At 40.6% G+C, this 26,789-nt stretch overlaps 1 protein-coding gene across 3 annotated transcripts; it reads right to left on the bottom strand.

Annotated features, from left to right (window-relative positions):
• Nucleotides 1–466: 466 nt before the first annotated feature.
• On the bottom strand, nucleotides 467–26,789 carry mpp3a (MAGUK p55 scaffold protein 3a). Of its 3 annotated transcripts, XM_085271933.1 has the most exons (20): nucleotides 26,633–26,789; nucleotides 17,233–17,295; nucleotides 16,997–17,115; nucleotides 15,671–15,748; nucleotides 15,221–15,301; nucleotides 14,858–14,995; nucleotides 14,639–14,720; nucleotides 13,591–13,676; nucleotides 13,334–13,408; nucleotides 11,364–11,560; nucleotides 10,559–10,623; nucleotides 9,709–9,729; nucleotides 8,803–8,844; nucleotides 6,139–6,204; nucleotides 5,330–5,485; nucleotides 5,130–5,210; nucleotides 4,952–5,045; nucleotides 4,760–4,868; nucleotides 4,397–4,525; nucleotides 467–4,058 (listed from the first exon to the last, which is right to left on the bottom strand). In XM_085271933.1, the coding sequence occupies exons 2-20, from the start codon at nucleotides 17,267–17,269 to the stop codon at nucleotides 3,879–3,881; spliced, it is 1,836 nt and encodes a 611-aa protein (XP_085128059.1). In that variant the 5' UTR covers nucleotides 17,270–17,295; nucleotides 26,633–26,789; the 3' UTR covers nucleotides 467–3,878. The 3 variants fall into 3 exon arrangements, with proteins under 3 accessions (XP_085128059.1, XP_085128060.1, XP_085128061.1); XM_085271934.1 differs by lacking the exon at nucleotides 6,139–6,204; XM_085271935.1 differs by lacking the exons at nucleotides 6,139–6,204; nucleotides 8,803–8,844.

The following is a 26,789-nucleotide window of genomic DNA, read 5'->3' as shown; positions in this document are numbered from 1 at the left end:
TTCGTCACATAAAAAGAAACTGTCATCATTGTAATAAATATTTGATTTTCTAATCAACATTATGCTCAACTGCTTCATTAGATTGATGATCACGCACATCTCTAGTTCCTGAGTTCCACTGCCACATCATAGGAATGGAAATGATGGTGCTCAGGTTCTGGTGAACTGCATTTAAATTCCTTTCCAGGACCTTAGCTTGTTTTCAACTTATTTATCACCGTGACAGTAATCTCTCCACTTATCAGAACACCGGAGAAAGAGTGGTGATAGAATACAAATGCGATGTGTTGAGAGCTCTTTGGGACCAAAGGCAGGACTCCTGGCAGTGTTGTAGATTGCACTGGCACTAAAGAGAGTGAGTGACAGGTAAACGCACACATTCAACATTTTGACATTAAAAATGTCAGTGCAAGCTGTAGCACTAAAAGCAAAACCCACCAAACTGTATTTAAATAAACACTGAAAGTTTGAATCAGCTAGCTTTATTATGGCACTTTGTACATGTCAGGATACAAACTCAACATTCTAGGTTTCTTGGTTCATATAGCACATAAAACAATCAAAAACATTATTTCATTGCATAAAAAAAGACAGAAGGGTTCTGGAAGCTGCTTAGTTTTTTTTTACCACACATACAGACACTTACATTCAATCAAATCCCAGTCTAGTAGTGACAGTTTATCTGAAATTTTCTCCAACCAGTCATTTCTTTTTGTAATCACCAGTGAGACACAGTCTGAGTGTCTGATTGGTTTTCTGATTTTGTGTCATTTAAGGACAGGTTGATATTTTTCAGGCCTGTCTTAGAATGATACAAACAGCTTTTGGGTGTTATTCCCCTTCTGTACACTGGTTCTCCTTCTAAGTGAAAATTGTTTCGCGTATAGAGTCAATGAATGTTTTCTAATGATAAGGAGGGGGCACAATAGAGTTCAAATAAAACTGCCCCGTTCCTTTTTATTTAATAGCTTGTAACAGTTTTCATATTACTTAATACTCTCAGTCGTTAGTTTCAGATTTTCATTAACACATCTTTATGTTCATTTTTGTAGATTAGGGTCACATTTGAATTAAAAAAGATGAAGCATGATGTAATTTAAGCTTTAGTGTTCTCAGTCATATCCATCCCTATGCCTGTCAGTGGCTATGTCTATCTTTTATGTACAGTCTGTTGTTCTGGGTCCTCTTAGTTAGCTTACTGAAGTATTTCTTTTACAAAGTTGCCTTGTGTTTTACCAGAAATCATCATAAGCTGAGGTAATTTTATAAGAGAATTTACTTTGGAAGACTTAGTAATTGAATTTTGCTTTTGCCTATTAAAAACTGGGCTAGATGTTTTCACAACCAGTGGAGGGAAATGTTAAAATACAGCTGAGAAATTATGAGTGCTGGTAATTAAAATAATAACTTGACCCTTTTCTTTCATTGACGTTCGGATTAAATCCATTTTAGACTTTATATAGGTCTTTATATTGGAAGAGCTCAAAGTATGATATATAAAATATTGATATGTGAACTGTCAAATTCAGATTTGTATGACTTGAAGCAGATGAAGTAGAAAATGACATCATAGTAAAGAAGGTGAAATGATGGCTAGCCTGCTTATTTTCTGACTCAATAAAAAAACTGGTTCTGTTCTAATTCAGATTTTCCGGACACAGTGTCTTTCAGCGCAACATTACAACAGTAATGAAAAAACAAATGAGTACTCATCACTTCTGCAGTCAAAAATACAGATATCTGCAAGAAAACTCTACAAAATCCATTTCTGCATGTAAAGGAGCATCACAGATTGGTGCATGTAAACACACTCTGACATCCATCCACACAGACTTTGTGCACAACATCATTTTACACACAAACTCATGTGGGTTCCCAGGGATCCAAGGTAAACAGGTTGCATTGAAGTGCTACGAGATCTTTCGTTGGCACGAGAGGAGTAACTTTTACAGTATTTACAACTGCGGTTAAATGATCAGTTTTTTTCATGCATTTCTTAAAAACAAACTCTTGTAGAAAATACTTTTTTCACATTCCGTTTGATTATTTTGTTTTGTTTTTGTTTGCGTGAAAAGAATGCATTAGTGTCAAATGATAGTCACTTAACTTTGCGTGTATTTATTTTGTTCTGGTCACTGTGTGATTATACTTTACATGATGCATGAGCAGTAGGAATAAACAGGAAGCATTCTGCAATTGGCATTGAGTTGAATAAAGCTTTGAAATTAAGAAACATGCTACCAAAAGGTACTCCAACAGGAGTCACAATAAACTGACTGACTGAGCAATCCTTTGAGTGGGAGACCAAACCTGACACACTCAGCTAGAAGTGCAATAGTTTGAGGAGTAAAACATTTGGGCTATGCTTTTTTTAACGAGTCCCATATTTTCAACAAAGTAACTAGTTTGCTATAAATTACCAGAACAGCTGCAGTTAATGAGAAACTCCACATTTTCTTCAAGATGAAAAAGTCTATTAGCTGATATCAGTATTCATCACTTTTATTAAAACTGCAGTTTAATTATGAAGTGCCAGGCATCAAAGAGTCATTTGTCAAAGATAAGCATTCATTCATTTCTGCCACCTGTTATTAACTTGGATGTCTCTTTGTAATTGTCACCTGTGCTGGGAATTATTTTTTTGTATTTCAGCCTCACAATAAACTACAAGATACTCTATCATTTAAACATAACTGCTAAAATGTAATCATTTCAAACCAACTTAAACCATTCTTGACACACAGCACAGTCACGTCCCATCTAATCAAACGTGTTTTCAGTCTTTCTAAGAAATCATCATTATCATTACTGGTGACCAGTGCCGAACACTGGCACCAGTGTTCGGCAGCCTCACCTCCGTCAGTGCGCCCCAGGGTGGCTGTGGCTACAATGTAGCTTGCCATCACCAGTGTGTGAATGTGTGTGTGAATGGGTGGATGACTGAATGTGTAAAGCGCTTTGGGGTCCTTAGGGACTAGTAAGGCGCAATACAAATACAGGCCATTTACCATTTACCATTATTATTTTTTAAGACAGCCAGCTCTTAAGAGGTCATATACAGTAGAGCTGTGATCCACCTAATTATCTGCCGGGGCTTCCTCTGTTTTCTATCTGTGGAAGCCTTGTGGGCAGCAAACTTCATTTATCCAACTTAAGATGAAGGAAAAGTGAATGTAGAAGGGGCTATAAAAATAACTCAATGTAAGAGGGTAAACCTTTAGGCTGAGGGGGCCAAAATAACTGTTTGGAAGGTTGCCACTATGTAAATCTATATTTTCTGCTTAACATCCAATTTTCCTGAAGGTTTATTTCTGCATGAATGAAAACCTTGCTTTTCCTAACTTTATAAACTCTTTCCAAGCTTAACAAATACATTTTTTTTATCTATTATTAAGCTGGGTTTTTTTTTTTTGTTTGTTTTGGCCAGTTTAAACTGTGGAAATCTTTTGGAGAACCTGTTGAAAAAATATGGGACTGTTTAAAAAAAGAGAGCAGTACCAAACATTTAAAACTACAATTTCCATCCTTGTCTTTGAACTAAATAAATTGAAATCAAAACCTGAATAAATATGACAAGACAAAGTAGTGATTGTTTGAGGAAGTAAGACTGTGACTTTTGGGCTAAATAACCAACCTGCTTTAAAACTGAGGTATTCCTCTGACATCATTCTCTCCCTTTGGTGCCTCGATTTTTGGCTGACTGACCAGCCCTGTAGCATTCAGAGGACTATGTAGAGGAAGTTCAGCAGACTCCAAGGCTGGCCAGCAGGCCTTTAGAGAAGAGAAGAATATCAGCTCTCTGGGAGAGGACCAGTGCAGGGTTTGGTGAACAGACTGTGAAGTTCTTCTGGAACGATTTGTGGAGTGCGTTGGTAAGCTTAGGTCCGCACCCAGCTGAGAGGCACCCAGAAGGACTCTCTCTCCAGCCTCTCCAAAATACCTCGCAGTTCTGCACAAGCACTGGCCGAGTCCTCCTTGATCAGGACACGGTCCACTAGGTGTCCATACTGCTGATCAATCTGAATGGCAGACTGACGCATCTCCTGGAGGTCTTCATCCTGTTGAAGAAAGGCAATTAAAGAATTTTCTTTTCTTTACAGTGGATGTTGTGGATTGATAGTGTCCTTTGAAAAAATACGCTAATATATATTGATGTTAGTGACCATTTTCTATCTTTTGTGTCACATCAGTTTTGCACTGGCTTAATGCTCCAGGAGTGATATTCTATAGTACATTTGTATAATGAGATTGCTGCGTATTTACAAAGCTTGTGAGTTGATAAGAATTGTGCAATACTTTTGATCTATTAAGCAAAAGAATGCATGACAGGCCCAACTACATTTAAAAAGAAACTTTTAACAGGACGTCTGTTACTGCTTAGAGAAACATGGCTCACTGTAATGCGGCCATGCTCGCCCCCTCCTGGGGAGGTGGCTGCACTGCGACGACGTCTGCTCTCAGGAACACGAGGCTTGACGAATATCACATAAGGCTTGAACTCCGATGTCCGTAGCCTCTTTAGAGCCTGGAGTAGTGGAAGGTTTACATCAAACAGAGAAAACAGAGGTCAGGAAGGAGCTGGGAAGAAGCAAAGTCAACAGCTTGGTGAGCAGGCCTGACATGACTGCCTGCCCCTGCCCACTCAGGTACTCAGTAAAGTGCTGCTGCCTGCAGACTAAGTAACTCATTGTGACATGTTATGACAGTGGATTCTTTGGATGAACATTAAACAGGATGTTCTCTGTAATGTGACCCTTACCTCAGGCTGCACATCTACTATACACATCTTATTCTTGGCCTGCACAGAGCGGATAGCCTCGATACTGGTGCCGTATTGGTTCTCCTTGTATTCACCGTGCTCTATGAACCTGTGCAGCAAGAATTAAACCTTTTCTTAAAGACACAATAAACCAAACTTGCACGACTCAACATGGATTCAACGGAAACATACTTGTTGTTCAAAACATCTGCATCAAACTGCTGTTTGGTGACAAAGTGGTACTCTACACCATCCTTCTCATGCGGCTTCTTGGGTCTGGTTGTATCTGTGGGAACACAGGAGTACTTTAGTGATATTTCTAGAGTTTTGGCGATTCATTTAGGCAAGTGTAAAATGTGGAGTGACTCACGCGGTACAGCTACTGCATAACGATGTGGGTTTTCAGCAATCACCCTCTGTTTGAGTTCATTAATTCTTGCTCCAAGAGAACCTTTCGGAAACAGATGGTGAATATACATGTGAACAAAAGGACAGCATGTTGTAACACAAGTTGTAGTCCACTAGATGTCGCAATCATCAAAGGAGTCCTTTTGTGCTTTTCAGTCTTACCAATCAGAACCACCAAGCGGGGCCTTTCATTTGGCCTCTGCTGATAGCGGGTCACCTCCTCATAGGTCAGGAACTCTGGTTCTCCAGGATCAGAACCCTCTCCTGATGATCCCTGCCTGTCTTTACGACTCAGGCGGAAACTCCTCCGCAAACCAGCTACAGTGAGGTCACAGATGGGAAGGAAGAAGAAACAGAAAACAAGAGGTCTTTGGTCAGATGTACGACAACATTTACTAGTGCACAGCAGTTTGATAAAGTTGTGGACAAACACCTTTTGGATAAATTAAAGACCAACCCACAGATCATGCATTAAAAACCTTTGTATAGAGTGCACATGGATGAATATAGATCTATCCTATTGAAAGTGCAAATAGTTAAATATTTGATATATAATATTATATATATATATTATATATCAAATATATTTAATATATCAATTATAATATTTGATAGTGTGAGATATACTGTAAGTAGAAGCCAATTGGATGTCATGCTTAAACTAAAAATTGGATCACATGCAGCTGACAGTAAATATATTAGGTGAAAGTCTGTTATATTACATATTTTGATAATTTTCGCATTTAAAAACTGATTTTAGTGACCCAATGTAAATACCATTTTGCTTTTATGTATTAAGAAAAAGCATGCTGCTTTCAACAAGGCTACAGTGCTGAGGCAGGACAGACAGGACAACCTGGCCCTGGGAGACGCCACGTTAAAAGGAAAAGACTGGATCTCCCATGATCAGGACTGTCTGTATCCTCCCCTGTCAGTGATGTGTACCTGCAGGAATGAGCCGGGCACTGTACCTGAATAAAATTCCCAGGAAAACACCTGGCCACAGGAGGGCGCCACTGCTTTACACTTAGGAGAGACTATAACTGGCGTTAGAGCATCACACAACCCAGCCTCACACCTCCACACAGGGTGAACAAGCAACAAACGTGCCTGGTTGAGTGTGCAATGCGTCCAACGCAGCAGGGCCCTCGTGGGTGGGGAGAGGATGGGGGAAGGGGTTGATTCTGAGGGTAGGGGTAAGCAGTGCACCAACCAGAGCAGCAGGGACAGTTAGTTAGATGCAGGGCAGGAGGGAGGGGCAGGTTTAAGGGGATCCAAACACTGCAAGGTGAAGGCGGTGGGGGGAGGGATGAGAATGGGAAGGGTTTAACAGCTCCAAGCAGGTTAACGGGAAGCACAAATACTGTTTACTGAAGTATTTTGTGTTACAGTGAGAAAGGGCTGTGTTTAGATCGCTCCTTGTTGTCACACTTATTACAGCAGCTCACAGGATGGGGGAGCAGATGAGGGGTCAGGCTGGGTTAAAGAAGGGTGAGGGAGTGAAGGTCAGCGGAAGGCTAAAGAGCACAGGAAGAAAATTGGGGACTCCTTTTTTGCCCTCTTCCAAAGCGTAACGTTAGTAAAGATTGCTTATTGCAACATACCTTTGGCCTAGTTGTCCATTTAAATACAGTAAGCAACATTTTATAAACTACTTTGTCGTTAGCTATTAGATTATTTTATAGATTTGTATTATTGAACTATATGCTACACATTAGCCAGCTCAGTATGCTAGGAGTTCATTTATACTTATATCAAGTAAAAAAATCTTTCTCTAACAGTTTCAGTATTTAGTGAATAATAATAATAATAATAATGATAAAAGTAATAATAAAGGCAAGAACAAAACCAGCACATTTGTTGAATTTAAGTCCTACTGAGGTAAAGATATAGTAAAAAAATAAAAGTTACACAATTATTTTTTGCACTACTTTTTTTTCATGTTATGTCAGTGTTACATTTGCAAAAAACACTCACCGGCCACTTTGTTAGGTACTCTACTTCAACTGGTCGTTAAACCAAATATCTAATTGGTCAAAACATTTTGGCATGTTGACGTGCTCAAGACGACCTGCTGAAGTTCAAACCGAGCACCAGAACGGGGATTAAAGGTGGTCTGAGTATACCAGAAAGAGCTGATCTATTGGGATTTTCTCACACAAACATCTCCTGAGTTTACAGAGAGAAAATATCCAGTGAGCTGCAGTTGTCTGGGACAAAATGTCTCGTTGATGCAAGACGTTAAAGAAGAATTGTCAGACTGGTTTGTGCTAATAGAAAAGCAACATTAGCTCAAATAACCACTCGTTATAACCAAAGGTATGCAGAAGAGCATATCTGAATGCACAGCACTTTTAGCCTTGAAGTAGATGGACTGCAGCAGCAGAAGACCACACTGGGTGCGACTTCTGTTAGCTAAGACCAGGAAGGTGAAGCTGGAAGTGACATGGGCTTAGTAAAACTGGCATCTGACATTAGGATGCTAAGGTCAGAATTTGGCATAAACATGAAACCATGGAGCCATCCGGCCTTAAATAAGGAGGATGTTGGTAATGTAAGGGTGTAGGGGATCCCAAATCTAATTTAGTACCAAATGAGCATCATTTAAACACCATATCCTCCGTCTATCCGCACAGTGTACACATCTTCTGGCTGCTTCCAGCAGCAAAACATATCATGCCAAAAAGCTGAAATAATCTAAAACTGGATTCTTGACCTGGCCTCCACTGTTCCCAGTTCCAGAGGCATTAGAGCACTTTTTTAGATGTGATGGAATGAGAGACTCACATCATGGAGATGCAGCCAACAAATCTGGAACAACAATGATGTGATGCCATCATGTTAATATGAACCAATATTGCTGGTATGTTTGCAGCTCCTTGTTCATTTTTATTCCGCTGAAGAATTAAGGCCAAAGGGGTCCAACCCAGCAATAGCACTAACAAAGTGACCAGTGATTTTATGGATAAACGTCCAATTAACAATGTGCAAAAAAATCCCCCACCTGAATGTGGATTTTTCAAATTGTCCTTCCATGACATTGAAAGAGATGCTGTGGAAGCACAGTAGCTTGAAATCGAAAGTTGTGCTTTAAACAGCACCAAGTAGCGAGCTGTTTTCTCTTTTTTCCTTCAGGAAATTTCTAACAAAATAATAACTTGTTTTGCATAATGTAGAACTGTACAGTCTGCACCACAGGAGCTGACACAGTGATGCATCCCTAAACTCTCTCCTAACTAATTATTCAGTGGAGTCTTCAAAGAGGCAACTCTGTTACTAACACCTGCTGTGAGTGTGAGACGGTACTCCCTACACTTTCCTTTGCCCTTCCTCACTTTACACTGTAGCAGTTAAGTGTCTCACTCACATGCATATCTACCGTCTCTTCAGCTATCAGAAATGAATCACTGACCCTCATCTAATTTCTTGGACTGCTGTGAAAACCATCTTTTTTGAACCTTCAAAACCTTCACCCTTGCTCTTATCCCTCAACCCTGGCCCCCGAAGAGACAACCTTCCAAGCAGTTATTTTGGCCCCCAGCCCAAAGCACCCAGGGAACCAGCACACAGCCAGGCTGCAGCAGGCACAGAGCAGATAGGGAGAAGGAGGTGGAGAAAGATGTGCACACTCTCACCTATGTACTGTCCATTGAAATAGCCCTCACAGTCACAGTCCTCTGTAGGGAGGCAAGCAGGGAAAAGAGGGGGGTAAGCATAGGGTAAGAGACCTGGAAGAGTTGAGGAATAAGGGTTGTGGAAGAGTTTAAGAAAGGGGTGGGCGGGCCATGGTAGCTGTAGAGGGGAAGCAGGGCCCAACGGGCAACAGGCAGGCAGGCAGACAGCAGGAGGAGAGAGTGGAAGGGCAGCCAAGAGATGATGAAGATGTGCTGTTAGAGGCAACAGCCACTAAACAAAGGCTTGATAAAGAGATTTAAGTAGAAGGGAGAGAAGAGAGATGGCTCTACATCTGTATGTGAGTCAGCTATTAGACAGATCTCTGTGTACACACACGCAAACAAGCTCTGTGTCCCCAAAGATGTGCAGCTTGTGTACAAACTGCCTATACAAACCCATCTGTAATTCCTAAGCAAAATGTGTGCTTTCTACGCTTCTTTAATAGACTAAAGGGGAACAGGAAACGTTCATGTAAAGACAAATATGGAAAAACAAAAGACAGATAATAAGAGGTGAGGTTGATGCAAGAGAGGGGTGGAGGTATTGTTCTATTCAACAATCTCTGCTAGACGAAAGTCTCCAGGGATGCTGTTCTGCCTGCACCTTACCTGATACAAAAGAAACACACACACACACACGTACACACTCAAACTAGCCACACAAAGAATCTCTATTCTGGTCTGGTAGGAGGGAAGGAATTAAGCTGGAAGCTGTAGAAATCCCAAATGCACACCCCAGTAGCACACATGCAAGCTTTACACACACACATACACACACACACACACGAATATGCACACAAACGGCAATATTACTCTGTAGTTTGTGTTTGGTTGTTTTGCTGTGTTTGTGGCTGCACATATACCAACCTTTATCACATCCTGGATCATCTGATGCAGCAGTGAAGGGCAGAGTAACATGTTAAGCACGGTTAAAGTAAAAATTATTTTGTGCTGATAATCTCTAGGAACGTTGGAAATTTGTTACAGAGGAAAGCTAGTCTAAATTTAGGAGATTGGCCTTAAACTGACGTCACTCTGAGACGAGGAGGGGGACCCGCATGTTAAAGCCCCTGCTGGGATTGGGTGGAATTAATAAAGAGAGCTGGGGGAGTGTGGATGGAGGCTGAGACAGAAGAGACCTCGCAGGTTTGCTGCTGTGCAGCATAGCAGGGCTAGTTGCCATATTGCTAAGCTCTTGTTGTCTCCACGCAGCTCCCGCCTAATCGGATCGCCTGCAGCTTATGTGCCACGAAGAGCCACCGCTCACATCATCCACTCACCTGGCTGTTTACATGAATCCACTATAGTATCAACTGGAAAAGTGAGAAGCGCAGCATATTAACAAGGCTTTGTTTCCCACCGGACGACTGTTGTTACAGAGTCTGAGTTAAGCTGAATTTGCAGCCTGCTTACTGGCCAGATGGACTGAACATGAAAGAGATTAATTCATATGTGTGATCCCTCCCAGTGTCTTTCTTCCCCTCCAACTCTAATCTTTTTTTCAAAACCTGTCTACACTGCAGCATTTAGGGAATGTACAGTTGATACTAATGGCTGTGAGAGTTCTAATTAATAACCAAAAAAAGGTTAGAAAAATGAAAGCCAGTGAAACAATATAATCACAGTAGAGAATGGAGAGCTGATAGTGAGAGATAGTGTCAGTCATAAATTGTTACTATAAAAAGATGCACTGAAATCCTAGGAAGCAGAAACTTACAGAGAGACTTTTTAGGGGATTTTGGATTCGGGAGTGTGCCCATTTTCATCCTGTAGGCCAGTCGCCTGGGGAAGTGTGCAGTGGAACAAAGAACCAGAGACGATAAAGGCAGAAAGAGAGTAAGCAAAAAGTAAGGGGGGACTGTCAGGACTAAAAGACGTGAATCTGAAAAGGCAGAGGAATATACAACACATGGATGGATGGCTTTATTATGAGGGCAGAGACAAATAAGACAGCAGTTTGCACATTTTTTGTGCTTACTTTGTGATTGGACTATCCAGCCTATCCAGCAAGAAATGGCAACAATCACTACAAAAAGACATCTGGGCCTATTCAGTAATCCATCCCTGATGAGCAGACCTGAGCTCATGCCACTTTTGTTCAGTGACAATCAATGTAATCCAGTTTTACCCTAATCGGTTTGTCCCAAACATGAAAAAAAAAAAACAATTTTAGGTAGTTCTGAACCATATCTCTCTCAGTGTTTAAGCTATGGTTATTAATCCACCAGATGCTGCGGTGTTTGGCTGGAGATCAGCTGAGATCATTTTAACAGCAATTTTGACACTTAGAGTTTCAGCGCATGCCTATTCAAGTCAGAGTTTCAACTAAATTTATTCCACAATGATCTGATGCTCTATCTAATCACAGTTGACCCTTTAAAGTGGAACACATGAATGTGGATTTAAAAGATTATTGTCTGGGTAAAATAAATATCCGTTGGTGTATGGGTGAACCGTTCAGCTTCTGTGACATCAGGCTCATTTTAATTGTGAAGACAAGACCTTCTTCTAAGCGTTCTCACCTCTCCTGAAACTGTTTGGATGGGATGAGTCCAGCACGCAGGTTGCTGTCTCCCACACGCTTGGCCTGCCACCAAGTGGGGTCATCCTGCGTCACAACCTGAATGATGTCTCCTCGTTTAAAGGGAAGTCCCGCCTCCTGGCAGGGTGTGGCCTTGTCTTCCAAGGGGATGTAGTCAAACAAGGCTCTCATATACACCTGGAGTCAAATGCACAAGGTGGTGGAAACACCATATTTTAGGGTTTAGAGTTATCTGAGCAGAGTGTCCTGGATGTAAAACACAGGGCAAAGTGAGAAGGTGATTGTACCACAATTATATTTAAAAATTTAAATATAATATAAATATTATTTGCTGAAATTAAATGGGGTTACCACAGGGTTACCATCTTTCATGTTTTATTCAGTGTAAACAGACACTGTCGTTGCTTAAATGCCAAAAAACACATTTGAAATCTCCTTGGATTTGGACTTTCAGCAGTTCACACAAAGACTGAATATTATGTACACTGAACAAAAATATAAACGCAACACTTTTGTTTTTGCTCCCATTCCCCATGGGATGGACGTAGAGACCTAAAATTCATTCCAGATACACAATATAACCATCCCTCCCAAACAGTGGTCACAAATCAGTCCAAATGTGTGGTAGTGGGCACATCTGCTATATTGAGATAATCCATCCCACCTCACAGGTGTGCCACATCAGGATGCTGATCTGACATCATGAGTAGTGCACAGGTGTACCTCAGACTGCCCACAACAAAAGGCCACCCTGGAATGTGCAGTTCTTTGCGCTATTGGGGGTCTGGGGACCCAGATCCGGTCAGTATCTGGTGTGACCACCATTTGCCTCATGCAGTGCAACACATCGTCGCATGGAGTCTATCAGATTGTCAATTGTGGCCTGTGGAATGTTGGTCCACTCCACTTCAATGGCTGTGCGAGGTTGTTGGATATTCGTGGGAACTGGTACACGCTGTCGTATACGCCGGTCAAGCACATCCCGAACATGCTCAATGGGTGACATGTCCGGTGAGTATGCTGGCCATGCAAGAACTGGGACATTCTCAGCTGCCATCTGCCCTGAACAATGTGAACCATGATTCATCCGTGAAGCGCACACCTCTCCAACGTGCCAGACGCCATCGAATGTGAGCATTTGCCCACACAAGTCTGTTACGGCGACGAGCTGGAGTCAGGTCAAGACCCCGATGAGGACGACGGGCATGCAGTTGAGCGTCCCTGAGACGGTTTCTGACAGTTTGTGCAGAAATTGTTTGGTTGTGCAAACCAATTGTTCCAGCAGCTGTCTGGGTGGCTGGTCTCAGACGATCTTGGAGGTGAACCTGCTGGATGTGGAGGTCCTGGGCTGGTGTGGTTACACGAGGTCTGCGGTTGTGAGGCCGGTTGGATGTGCTGCCATATTCTCTGAAACGCCTGTGGAGACGGCTTATGGTTGAGAAATGAACATTCAATGCATGGGCGACAGATCTGGTTGACATTCCTGCTGTCAGCATGCCAATTGCACGCTCCCTCATTGCTTGTGGCATCTGTGGCATTTTGCTGTGAGACAAAACTGCACATTCCAGGGTGGCCTTTTGTTGTGGGCAGTCTGAGGTACACCTGTGCACTACTCATGATGTCAGATCAGCATCCTGATGTGGCACACCTGTGAGGTGGGATGGATTATCTCAATATAGCAGATGTGCCCACTACCACACATTTGGACTGATTTGTGACCACTGTTTGGGAGGGATGGTTATATTGTGTATCTGGAATGAATTTTAGGTCTCTACGTCCATCCCATGGGGAATGGGAGCAAAAACAAAAGTGTTGCGTTTATATTTTTGTTCAGTGTAAATCGTAGCACAATAAAAGGTGTTTCATTTTTTGTTTTTTCTCTCCCTTGCACACTCTGAATACTGAGTGCAGATCAGAGGAAACCCATCCATCCATCATACTTTATCTCACCTTGCTCTCCTTCAGCCGGTCCTCCTCTTTAATAGCGGGGATTATCTTTAGAGTGATGGAGCCCTGGGACTGGGACTGGATCACAAATAAACAAGAGCATGGGAAGATTATGACTGCATCCTTACATTAAAGACAAACACTGAAATATAATACGCTTAACTGTCAACTTGCAGTGAACTTTATTTTTAATGGATAAAAGACATTTGTTTTTTTAGTGGAGTTATTCCAACATTCACATGTCCTTCTGTCCATCTTACCAACAACTGACTGATCTCATCAGGCCTCTTGTGGATCACAGAGACCCCGTTCACCTCCCTCAGCTCATCTCCTACATGCACCAAACCTGTGAAGAGCGTACATGCTGGATGAGCTGGCAGAAACATCAATGATGTTCAAAGAGACTTCACTGTGCTTCCTGGGTCTGTGGGGTTTAGCATTTGTATCTTAAGATCAGCGCTGTTGTTAGATCCTCAGATACGAGCAGCTTCTGTCCTCGGCTGCGATCTGTTTATCTGCAGCCACAACAATGCGACCAAAGAGCACGAGAGAAGGGGGGTCGATATATTTCTCCCTCAGGATAGAAGCACAGAGCCCACGATATTATACTGATGAGCATTTTTTCATCACTTGACAGCAAGAAAAAAAGATTACTCACTGCTTACTTTCATTCTGTAGTTTATATTTTCCTGGTGTAACCACTGCACGTTGTACACGATGACTTACTAATGAAGAGGTTTTTGCTTTTCCAACAACTGTGCTGAATGTTTTGTCCTGATGCAATCTTTCTACCAGAGGGTTCATTAGAACATCAAGTTTTCTTGGCTTATTTTAATTAAATTATTTATCTCCTTCTCGCTGGTTGCAAGAAGAAAACTGAAGCCACACCACTGTAAAAATCAGGAGGCTCTTGAGGCATCATGCTGGGTCAAGGCTACGCTACATTACTGCAACAGCAGTTTGGTTTCATGCTGGGCCTGTTTTTCTTCATGACAGTTTCCCCTTTTCTGACTATTAAAAACAACAGAAACGCAGCAAAGAGTACACTTTTACTCAATTGTTGGTTTTATAAAGACAGATACTGACATCATTTATAAAAGTAATTCTTCTTCTTGTGAATTGATTGTTGATTAAATTTATAACGTGATAGATCTTTATTTGAAAATAAAAATAGAGAACCTTTAAAAAATGCTCTTAGTTTCTCCCCTGATAATCATATAACATCCTCTTGCTCATAGGCTGGTACCACAGATATTGTTATAGTAGTTATAAGATATACAAGCTTTTAGAAAATGAACAGCATTTTACCACTTCGATCAGCTGCACCTCCCCTCATTATCCGAGCCACTATCACTGCTCCAGTGGCTTCGTCACGCCTGATGGTGGCTCCCTAGAGTACAAAGAAGTAACAACTCCATTAGCAGAAGAGGCCAAAGGTCTCCGTCCCATAATCCTTTCCTGTTTCATCTGCTTCTCTTGAAGGCTCTCTAGTTTCATTCCCACTCTCGACTTTACGTCACAACTCACCAGAGGTTCTTTGTTCTTTACCAGCCTGACAATCTTTACAGATTCCTCTTCCAGATCGTCCTCAAAGTCGTCCGGCAGCGGTGGCAGAACAGGGTCAAAGTTCTTCTGAGCTACAGTGTCATGCACTGACAGAACAGCCTGATGGGACAGAAAACATACATGCTGAGATTACAGTGCTGACGTTCAGCTGTCGGGAAGCACACAAAGCAGTCTGACATCTGCCCGAGCTTGTGAACTGCATCAGAAATGAATTTTCAGTTTGATATGAGTGCAAGTGAAACAACCCAGCACAACAGGAGGTGAATGAAATCAGAGTTTGTGTGTCACTGCCACAAAATCTCCACTAATTGAAAATGTGTTTACCTTAAGATGAGGGGAAAGTAGCAAATTCAGCAGCTCCTTCTCCTCTGTGCTCATCGAACCACTCTGTAGCTCCTCTGCCACCTGCCAATCCCAATACACATGAACTCTGGATGTGTATACTAGTAACACACACAGTTTATTGTAGAACAACAGAAGACAGATTCAGAGATGCAGAGTGGGAAAGATAAGTGGAAAGCACCTAGGGTCAGCAGTTTGCTCTTCTGATAACTGGTGAGAGCAACAGGGCAGCAGGATATGGAGTTTCATTAGAGGAGCACTGGGATGATTCAGCACTTTGAGAACATTAAAATTCACTTTTCATACCCACATTGCTTCTCTGTCGGAGCTAACTCATGGTGACTGAATGCTGTGCCCGAGTGGAAAAGTAATTTACAGTATGTGTGTGTGCGTGCGTGCGTGCGTGTGTGTGTGTTTGTGTGAGGAACTTACATCCTCTGCCAGAGAGGAAGCACTGTGGAGGACAGGTGTTGGGCTCTGTCTCTCATACTGTCTCAGCTTCTCGTGAATCTAGGAAAAAGCACAATCAGTGTATAGAAGGAAGAATTTTAATAAAGTGCTGCATAGTTAGGCCAAAAGGTGAAGTACAGTAATATGATATTCCATAACATGTATCAGCTTCATGCCATTCTTTTCCAACAGCCACAAAACATAAGCATAAATCCGCTGGGCTCAAATCAACTAGATATAAAAAACAACAACAAATGAACACAGCCACCATGATTGGTTCAAGTTCTGAACCAACTTGTCCAAGGTATCCATGCCCTAAAGCAGGGGTGGGGGAACTCCAGGCCTCAAGGGCCAAAGTCCTACAGGTTTTAGACATGTCCTTGATCCAACAGCTGATTTAAATAGCTAAATTACATGTCTTGAAGTTCTCCAGAGGCCTGGTAATGAATTAGTCATTTTATTCAGGTGTGATGACCCAGGGTCAGATCTAAAACCTGCAGGACACTGGCCCTTGAGGCCTGGAGTTCCACCAACCCTGCCCTAAAGTGTACCTTGCTTTAGCCTTTATGGAGATCATAGATCAAGTGAGTTGGATCCTTTTACCAAGTACTTTTATACAACCAAAACAGTCACCCTCTGTATGTCAGTAGAAAGAATGGCTAAAAGCCAGTTTGATGCACTGCATTATGGGAAACTATGTCCATCTTTTATCTACAGTCTATGGTCAGTGTACATAATCCTGACTATTCTACCCATCGCTGTAATATGTTACAAGTAGAATGACCTACCACATCGAAAGTAAGCCAAATAAAAAAATAACTGGTATATGCTTTTGATTCAGACTGAATGCTCATATAATTGAGATCAAATGTCTTCAGATGCTTATTTTATGTCAGGAGCATACTTCCATGAAGAGCAGACCTCCGATGAAAGCTGTGTGATCTGGTTTTATTTCCAAATTCTGCACTTTTATTATCGTGCACATCAAAATGATCAAATTTTAGGATTTGTTTTGAGTTTTGTTTTGTTTTTATAAAATTATGCCATCTGTAGACCTATAGACAGACTATAAAGACATTGGGAGCATTTTGGCATGATGCTACTGTAGTTGCACCGTTTCACAAAGAAACTAGATACCAGTTTCCTGTTCCATGAAGTCAGGTAGTAATCCAAAAAAAAGAAAATAAACCTTTACTGCATAAACAAATAATAGATGTTTCAATTTAGAAATTAGTTATCCAAATAATTATATTACAAGTTATCATTTGTAAAGCTTGAACCATCCTCACAAGAATCATAATTCCTCACCTTCATCAGGTATCCCAAACTCCTCTCACTGAAGACATCTTTGAGGAACACCATGTCCTCTTTGTGGTTGGCATCTGGCCGCAGCTGAGAGGTCAGCAGGGCCAACGTTTCATGTAGCCCTGCACAGGACATGAATTAGAAAATCCATCATGTATATTAGCATGAACAGATGGGGCACAGCTAGCCTTGAGCAGTATGGACAGTATGTGTTGAGCATCTGTGCTCGCTTTTCTTACCCGCTCCTGCTGTGAGAACCGGCATGGCTTCTTTCATGGGTCAGTGAGGTGAGGAGGGGAAACCTGGGAGGGGAGAAAATATAAGTAGTATTTCCTCACACTTCCACTTGGACTCTGGCGGTTGCTTTCCGAGAAGTTTAATTGAGTGATTAAAAAAAAAGAATTTCTTTCTTCCTAAAAAAATTAATGCAAGGGTGTGTTTGTGTGTGAGCATGTAGGATTGACGTACCTAGAAACCCATGTTTGGTAATTATAGCTGTACTTCATCCTCTTTTCTACTTTAAGCAATAAATCGGGGTTGCAATTTCCATTTTGCAGTGTAGTTACCTCATCTGTGAATGTGTAGGTGTGGATCTGCACGTCTGCTCGCATTATAGGGCAGTACTACTAAGATAAACAGTCACTGCTGGTACTATTAATCACACCGACTCTCGTTAGGCTGTCTGAGCTTGTGTTGGTATGTGTGAAACGAGCAGAGTGGGATACTCTGGCACAAACCTGTGTGAAACAAGCAGTGTGTCAAACCTCTAAGGAAGAAGCTGCTGATACGAGGACTCGAAGGGATGCCTATCACATATTTACAGTACACTATGCTGTTGTAAATCTGTCCTCCTTGCTGCATAAAAAAGAGCCACCCTTCCTTGCTTGAAGGAATAATTTCAGTGATATAAAAACCAAAAGCCATCTATTGTCACAAGTCTTTTAATATAATTCAGAACAACTGAGGCTTATTTTAATTAAAAACAAAACAAGCAGTGCTTATCCCAGTTTGTCTTGAGGAATTTACCATCATAAATGAGACAGATGAGCGCAACAACTTTAGTTGGGATTCTCAGGGCTAAATGAAAAGTTAAAGTAACAAACGAAGGCAGCACTCTTCAGTATTCAGACCTGTGAGTGACTCAAAGATCTATTTAGTGTAAGCCCAGCACAGACTGCTGCATTATTGCAGTCCCAGCCCATCAATAACTTTGTCACTTGATTCAATATTCTCCATATTTCCTCACTTGGAAACCTGGATCAATATGAACAAAACAAAACAAAAAAACCCCACAGAGTCACTCATGTCACACTGTAATCTGATGACAGAACAACAGAAAACTGCAGCAAAGCCAAAACCGCAGTCTGTGGCTAAAACATTAACAAAGAGTATTAGTATTTTCAGTTGTTTCTCATAGTTATGTTGGACATTTATGAACTCTGGGACTTCTTTTAGTCATGTCAGGAAATGGCAAATTAGAAGATAGAGTTTAATTTTCATATTTCCTTTGTTTTTTTTCTCACTGTTTGCATAAATAACACTTTACACAGTAGGCCTATATCTCACAGTATGAGGCCCTAATATCAATCCATATATCAATCTGTCTGTCTACCTATCAAAGATGATCATACTTTAAAAGTAGTAACACCTAAGCAATGTGTTTTTCTAAACATACACAACCCACAAATCCAGTCAGTGAAAATAAATCCAAGAAGTAACGTTGGCTTCTGTACTGTTAGCACAGCATGTTAGCTGTTTTTTTTTTTTTACTGTATAATCTCAGTCACATTGAAGAAACAGGTGTGAAGCAGTGGATTTCCAGAGGCAGGTTTAACAGTAGCCAGTGGGGTGAAAGCAGTAAGCTAAAATTAGCAGGTGGATTTTCAAAATCCAGGCTGAGGATCCATCCAGTCCAGTTTGGGTCAACTGACATAAGGTGGAGGCTGGGCGGTGGAGTGACTGGGCCTCAGCAGTAGTCACTAGAGGACAGGTGATGAATAGCAAGTCTAAGATTAGAAATACAAGGGGATAAGGAGCTTAGAGCAGAGGTGAGATATAACGTTTTTTAGAGAGCTGGATCTTGTTCAGTGTTCAGAGACAGATTAGTCTTCCTGGTTAAATATATATATCTTTGTTTTTGCTGCAGTAATAATGGAAATATAATTATTTATTCTTCACTAGATCGATCCAGTTTTGAATCTTGGCTGAAGTACTTGTGGCAATAAAAGTTCTAGTGCCATCGACTGAGCCTGGTGAGTGTTCTAAATGTATTTTTAGATTTACATTATTTTTTATTTAATGTTTATATTGATAGAAAGAGTACTAGAATTCTTTCAGTGGAAAGTTAACAAGCTTGTCATATAGGGCTAGTGATTAAACTGGCTTGAATTTGTGTCATGTACTCAAAAGCTGAGTTACTCCAAAGCTTTCCTTTAGGTTCCCTGAACTTAAAATTATTGTGTTAGCTTTACTACTTCATTTTGTATCGTCACTCAAAATAATAAAGTTATTCTAAGTACTACCGTAACTTAAATATCTAAAGTAAACTGTACTTTAGTTTTTCTAATACAACAAGCTTGCGTGTTTATTTATTTATTGCAATACTCACACCTAATTCGATTTTACAGTGTAATATCTTAGCAATACAATTAAACCCTTCAAACTGTGGCAAAACTGCAACAAAAAGACTTAAAATTGTCTTTAGCACTATTAGAAAATGTAAATGCTAATGCTATAGGATATATGCTAATATAAAACCAGGTAGTCACACCAACAGTGACCATAGTGAGGATGTTAGCACGTTGCGATGAGCATTCAATTCAAAGCGGTGGATTACTACAGTGGCCAACCCGTGGTCATTAGGTGAGTCTGCAGTGACATAGAACAGCATTCATTCCTGTGTGCTAACAGAGCAGCAGTGTATTCTTAGGGTCTGTAACCTAAATATATCATCACTGATATGCAGCACGCAAGTGAAGACTTCTTGAATTAGGACAGAGCAACATCAACAAGCTGCAGCTGGCTCAGTTTCTCTTCATCTGCGCTGTTCTTACAGTTAAATAAATCACACCTGAACACGGATCTTCTGTTTCCGTCTGTATTTTGACATGTGCACCTGGGCCATGCATCTAGAAATTGGAATTATGTTGTTATGTACAGAGAGATCTTGAATCTCTGCAAGTGTGATCATCTTTGCCTCTTTTGCTTCTTCTTTCTGTCTCACTCCTCCTAAAGCATTTTTTAAATCTATTCAAGGCCTTTGATGGTTCACAATCAGAATTTGATTAACTTCAGCAGAGACAGCAGCGAGCTCATGAATAATGAACAGAGATGATATTACAGGAGGTGGGGGAGGCAGAGAGGGAGGGGGCTGCACTGTTTTCTGTACTGTCAACACAAGAGACAACCTTTTGTTATTAACTATGTCAGCTAGATTTTACTTCTTAACTCACAGGAAGAAAACAAAATGCCAGTTCTGTGTTTCTAGGAATGATAGACTGGCTTTAGTGGTCACTGTTTTCACTGATACATTTTTACATCAAAGAATGCTTTAAAGGTTTCCTCTCATCTCCTCACAACTATCTTCTACTTGATGAAAATTTAATATCCTCCTTTGTAATGAGCAAGCAGTTCATTTATATTAAATATATGGTTAGACTGCTTAAGTATTGATGCTTGTAGAGAATTACAGGGTCAGTCCTGCACATTTGATTAGATGTCTTTATCATTTTTAGCTTTTATCACTGTCTCCTTTTGATTTTTTTGTTTCTTTTGTGTGTGATTTGGACCACTTCAGAAGTCAGAACAGCAATAATGGCCATGACACCATGTAGCAAACATCTCATGGAGGCAGCCAAGCTACTTTAGTGAAAAGTTCCCGCAAGTGGGATCAATAATTAAGTTCCTACTCTGCAGCCTGACTCAGGCAAAACTGAACGCGCAGACATACTGGAGATTTTACTTCACTTTTACTTCCAGTGTCTGATAATAAAAATAAAAAAAACTAAAAAATACAGATCCAAAAATCCACAAATCTCCTTTAAACTGACTGCATTTTTTTTCTTTTGATGATTTGGGGTTTCTGCTTTGGGAAATATCTAATTCTGCAGCTGCTAAATACTCAGCGTTCACCTGCAAGCTCATCTATTAGTGCTGATGGTGGAACACAGTGGGTTTTAGAGGGGCTTGTTTTTTGTTTAAATTGACTTGGAAAAGGTTGTGAACAACTTCACAGTGACCTTAAAAACACTGTAAAACAAAACATGTAACTAAACTGATATGTGATGACTATTGTTGGGTTCATTAGCATACAAAGATTGATACTTGATCTGAGGCCTGTACCACAAACCAGGATTTTGTTTTATCCAGAAAATTTCAGGGCTCTTACCAGGTTACACTGCCATGATAACTTATATTATAATTACTATTATTATTGCTAGAGATTAGCTATCACCAAGTATGACATCACCCCTTACTTCAGAAAATAGTGTCAGATCTTTCAGACCTTTGTGCATGGATAGTTACTGGATTATTATTAATTATTAGCTATTATATCAATTGAACATTAACTAAGCCTATATTTGAATTGTGTTATTTATTAATTGTTAGTTCTTACTCGCTCTCAGTTAAACATGACCTGGGCTCCAGCTGGAAGGAAAACAAAACAAAACTGTCTTATGCAAATTTAAGAATGAATTTAATGGCGTACTTGAGTTTTCCTTGTCATAATAATTGGAATGTTGATAAGTTTGTTTACTCACAAAATTAGGATTTTTGCCAGCTTTTCTTCCTGCCATCAAACAGGCCGAATTTTTATTAACATAATAGTTCTTTTTCTGTTTTACTGACCAAAACTTTTAAAGCATAACCATGCGTTTATACAGTTCTTTTAACACTTAGCTACTATATAGTGTTTTTGCGCTCACATGTAGATTTATCTGAAGCAGCTGTGTTATTTTCATACCTAAGATCAGAAAGCCCTGGGTTGGCAAAGTAAGTTGATGACCAGCTTAGTGTGACTGCGTATCTTGATCTACCGTGTAGCGGTAAGTGATTCCAAATAATGGAAAGATATCCCGGGTATGTAGAACTTGCTATGTGTGCAGGATCCTGGAGCTTGACGTTTGTTTCCAAATATTTGACTCAGTTTAGAACTTGCTGTTTCAGCAGCTTACAGCATGTTACATGAATGTTTGCCTTTTATTGGTAATTAGAAGGATCTGTTCAGATCATTTGTTATCCCCAACACGCACAATGTCAAAATCCAAAAACAAAAGCGACTTGGCACGAAAGAAAATGTGTTCATGAATTTAAGATTAATTTGCTAAAAACTGCATCCAAGTGATATGTTTCTGAATAATTAAACTGACGATTGAAACTGCAGCTTTCAAACAATCAAAAGCTCGTGCTTTATTGCATCTCCCTTTGCTGCTCTTGTTACAATCACTGCATATGTATTCCTGCTAAAACATTTACACTAAGATATCAAAATATACATTATTACTATGTGCACTAATGTCAGCAATTATATGGTAAATAGAAGGTTCCTAGTTTTCTTCATTAACTTCTTCATTAAGTCAGGCCTTCCTGTGCATGCATATTACCTAATTGTTGAATTTAAATTTACTGTAGGTGTGGATATGATTACTTGTGGCTGTCTGTGTCACCTCATTAGACCTGTGTGGTAGACTGGTGACCTGGTCAGGGGTACCCAGTCTCTTGGTGGCAGTTAGGATAGGCCCCAGTCTCCACACAACCCCCAGCTGCCTAACTGGTTTAGAAAATGGATTGTTGCTAAAATTATGCTAATCAAAGTCTGTTTTTTAAATACTAGCTCTGAAAAGAGATGAAAAATTGTGTACACAAGCCAAAACCACAAATAGCTGTTCAGTTCCTTCAGGGGTTGCATTTTTAAAATATCCCACTTTAAAAACTGAAAAGAATTAAACATGTTTGCTCTCCAGTAAAAACACAGGTTTGGTTTCAGTAGTTAATCTACCCCATCATAGCGACCGTCTGCTGATTGATTATCAATAACGCTCCATTTACATTGTATTAATGTTTAAGGATATGCACTAAAAGGCACACAGACACAGATGGAGATCCTTTCTTTATGTTCTGTATTGAGCTGTCTTTAAAGCAGTTTAGTTTTTTTTTAGGTTTTGTTTGCCAAAAATATGTTGACAGTCAAAATACCAAACTCAAAGCTAGAGGATTACACATGGGTGGCTATGTCTATCATTTATATGCAATAGTTTTATAGAACCTGGTTTTAAAGAACCAGTATGTTAAAGTTAATCATCATTTGCTGTCTTACAGTATTAGTAGCTTAGGATTAATCCAGAAAGCTAAAAGCTAGTACACATACTACATATACTATGCTACGCATTAGTTTATAACACCTGTTTGCTTTTAACTCTTTGCTACCTCAAAGGTCAGTGTTGTCAAGACGTTTACAGCCGAACAGTGCATCAAATTCACAAAGTTTAAAGTTCCACTTATCAAATTCAAGGTCACGGGGGTTAAAAAGCATTTTTAAAAATGCTTTGATTAAAAAAGAAAGCATTTTTAATCAAAGCAAATCCAAAGATACTGTTTATGCTGCACATTCAGCATTCTGGTCAAAGTTTGTATCATTCACAACACAACTCAAACCCAGCCCATTAAGCGAGCACTCCTAGGAGACCGGAAGATGCTGAGTGAACAAACCTGCTACATGTGTAAACTTGGTGGAGATTTTAAACAACATTGTGAACATTTAATGTGGATTTAAGGGCAAAACCTCAGACTGCAGTGATGTCTTGTGCATTGTAATGATGTATTTTAGTCTGAAATTTCTTCTCATTTTGATATCTTGAGGCCTGGTATGAAATGCGCCAGAAGATCCACCGTCAACATGCATATTTATATCAGCCTCTTCTGTCACACCCTGAATTCTGAAATCCTGCACAGTTGAGTTCATGTTGTTGTAGCTCAAAACATCAGCAGGACTACAATCACCAAATCGCCCAACGTCACTGATCCAGAAATAGACTCAGACATTACGTTTTTTTGCACTTTGTTCCAGCAAAAATGACGTTTGATGTCTCTTGAAATCTAGTTAAGAGCTTAACTGCAGATCACATAAACACGATGGAGTGGTGAAGCCACAGCTCAAAAGTCAGCTGACCAGATAACAGCTTTCGTCATATAGTATTCTTCTGGACTTTGCTAAAATGCAAACATTCCTATTACTGCTTTAATAACATAATCCTGCCTTAAATAAAACATTTAAAAATCAAAAATATTCTAAACAGCAATTTCAGTGATTTCTATCCAAAGTGATACTCACATTAACAGAAAACAAACAGGTTACACCCCGCGTGAGCACACAACCAACATACTCAGACATCCTCTATCTTCCTCCCACCACATCCTGCTCTCACTTTTCCTCTCTTCTGTCCTGATTCATCTTTTATCTTTGTTAGAACCACACAGCTGGTCCACAAGCCTTTTATTCCTCTGCATTCAGTCACGAGCCCCGGGGGTGGCATGATATCAGGCGGTTCACCATGAGAGTCACTGGCCCTCAAAGTACTCAGCGCACTGCCAAGAGTTTTATCAGGTCGCTTCGAGTCTCTGTGACGCCTCATCCAGCAAAATCTTAGCCCTAAGAGAGCTACAGAGCAGCCACTGCTCTCCTGCAACAAACAGAGGGAGAGCTTTCCTCTTTCCTTTAAAGGATCCAGGGTTTTGTAAGATTTTTCAATATAAAATGTAAGAAAATTGTTTCAAATCAGTCTTACTTTAAATATATTCAATTTAAAATAATAAATCTAATTTTACATGGAAACAAGACGACTTCTCACTGCTCCAAGGACGCAAACAATTAATTTAATTCTTTTAATTATTTAATTATTATTTAATTTGTTGCTATTACCTCCTAAATTTACAGTTTCCGAAAACATGATTTCTTTTAGACATTTAAATAATGGCTTTTTCAGGAAAAAAAAGTGCATTTTCATGACATGTATGATAAAAGATTTCCAGCAGAAGTTGGAAGGTATGGATGTAAAATTTATATCCTGCTTGTTCTCAAAGGTTCCAGGTTCTTTGTAGGTAAGGTGTTTTATAGGTACACACGAGTCTGTTCACATATGAAATAAGCTGCTCATTATGCAACTGACAGAATTATATTTCCATTAAAGGCCAACAAACAGGGCTAAAACTCTCTTTGGTAATTATTTTCAATAACAAAGAACTGATTTGCCATCATAAATATTATATATTTCATACAGTATTATCTGGAATCATTCAGACTGTTGATTCCTGTCACAGTATATTTCCATTCAGTCATCGTGGTGCTGCTTGTTATTGTTTTTGTGCACAGAGACTATGCCCTTGCTCTCTGTGTATATCCGAAGATGTTACAACACAAAATAGGCCAGCTGCAGTGCTTACTGTGAAGCCTGTGTGAAGGAATCATTAGAAACCGCCTCTTGAACATAGCAGTGCTTAATGAAAATGCATTGTCTACTTTGCTGTAATATGCCTCGGTATAGATACTAAAGCAACAAATGCTTGGTCGAGCTGTTCTAAGTGTGCTGCCTTTCAGAGACTGTTTCAGTTTGCCAGATGGCAAGGGTCAGCCCTGCTTCAGGAGCATTCGGTCTCTGTCTGTCCAGTGTGCTTTTACAGTATATTATTTCTGTATCATGTCACTAAAAAATGGATGTGAGGAACTTGTAAAGAGGAATCATGCCGGGGGTTAAAGGCTCGATCTGTATACAGCTGCAGCTGTGTGTGCTCCACTACAGTATTCCACACATAAAGACACAGGCAGTCACACACAGACACACACACACTGGAGAATCCGTGCTGGTCTCTACACACACATAGAGCTGAGAGCAACATCTCGGTGAGCACATGATTGAGCGGCTTGGCTTGTCGCTGAATGAACACCGCTCACATACGGCTAATCCACTGAACTGACAGTAATGGGAGGCAATACTAAGCATCTTTGGCCAACATCCAAAATGTTTTACACACACACACACACACACACACACACACACACACACACACACACTTCCCAGGCTCACACCATCACTTCTGCGCAACCACAAAAACCTCCCATCATCTAATCTCATCTCACAGGAGCAAGCAGAGGGTGTGGCCAGACAGAAACTTATATCATCTCCAACATGGAGGGAAACTACTGATGTTGACAGCTGACACACTCCTGCTCCTGCACACTGTCACACAAAAGGCTCCCCCCCTCCTAAATCCCCCTACACCCACTTCCTGAATTCTACACAGCAAAACGGAGGCAGATGTCTGCTATCTCTTCCTGTTTCCACTTCTCTTCCACCTGATCTCTCTATTCTTACTTCCTCATGTCTGTAGAGCATAATGCTGCCCATCCCTCCCTCCCCCACACCCCTCCTCTTCCTCTCTCCTCCATCTCTCTGCATCACCCTGCAGTGCTACAGCGCTCTGCTCTCCCGACATACAGCGTGCCGTCAGCTGGCAGACAGAGGAAGAAAAGGAGAGCTCGCACAGGGTAGCAGAGCATCCTTTCTTCCAGCTGATACCCTACGTTCACTCTGAAAAACAGAAAGGTGTTAAACAGATCAATGTGGACAGAAGCTGCCTTCTTACCTTCGCTTCTCTCCGTATCTCCTCCTCTCTCTCCGTTTGTGTCTCCTGACTGCAGCCACACTGTTTGTCTCGCTCTGAATCCTCTCCCTCCTCCTTCTTTCTTCCTGCTCTTCTGGCTGCTGGTCTCACAAACCTGCTACCACTGAGTGAGCGCCTC

The sequence above is a fragment of the Mchenga conophoros genome, linkage group LG4 (genome assembly GCF_057382185.1).
Source record: "Mchenga conophoros isolate Kocher_MC1m ecotype Shallow Benthic linkage group LG4, M_conophoros_male_GT1.1, whole genome shotgun sequence".
NCBI classification, from domain to species: Eukaryota; Metazoa; Chordata; class Actinopteri; order Cichliformes; family Cichlidae; genus Mchenga; species Mchenga conophoros.
The sequence above is the reverse complement of the archived record's forward strand: the minus strand, read 5'-3'. Positions and strand labels throughout refer to the sequence as shown.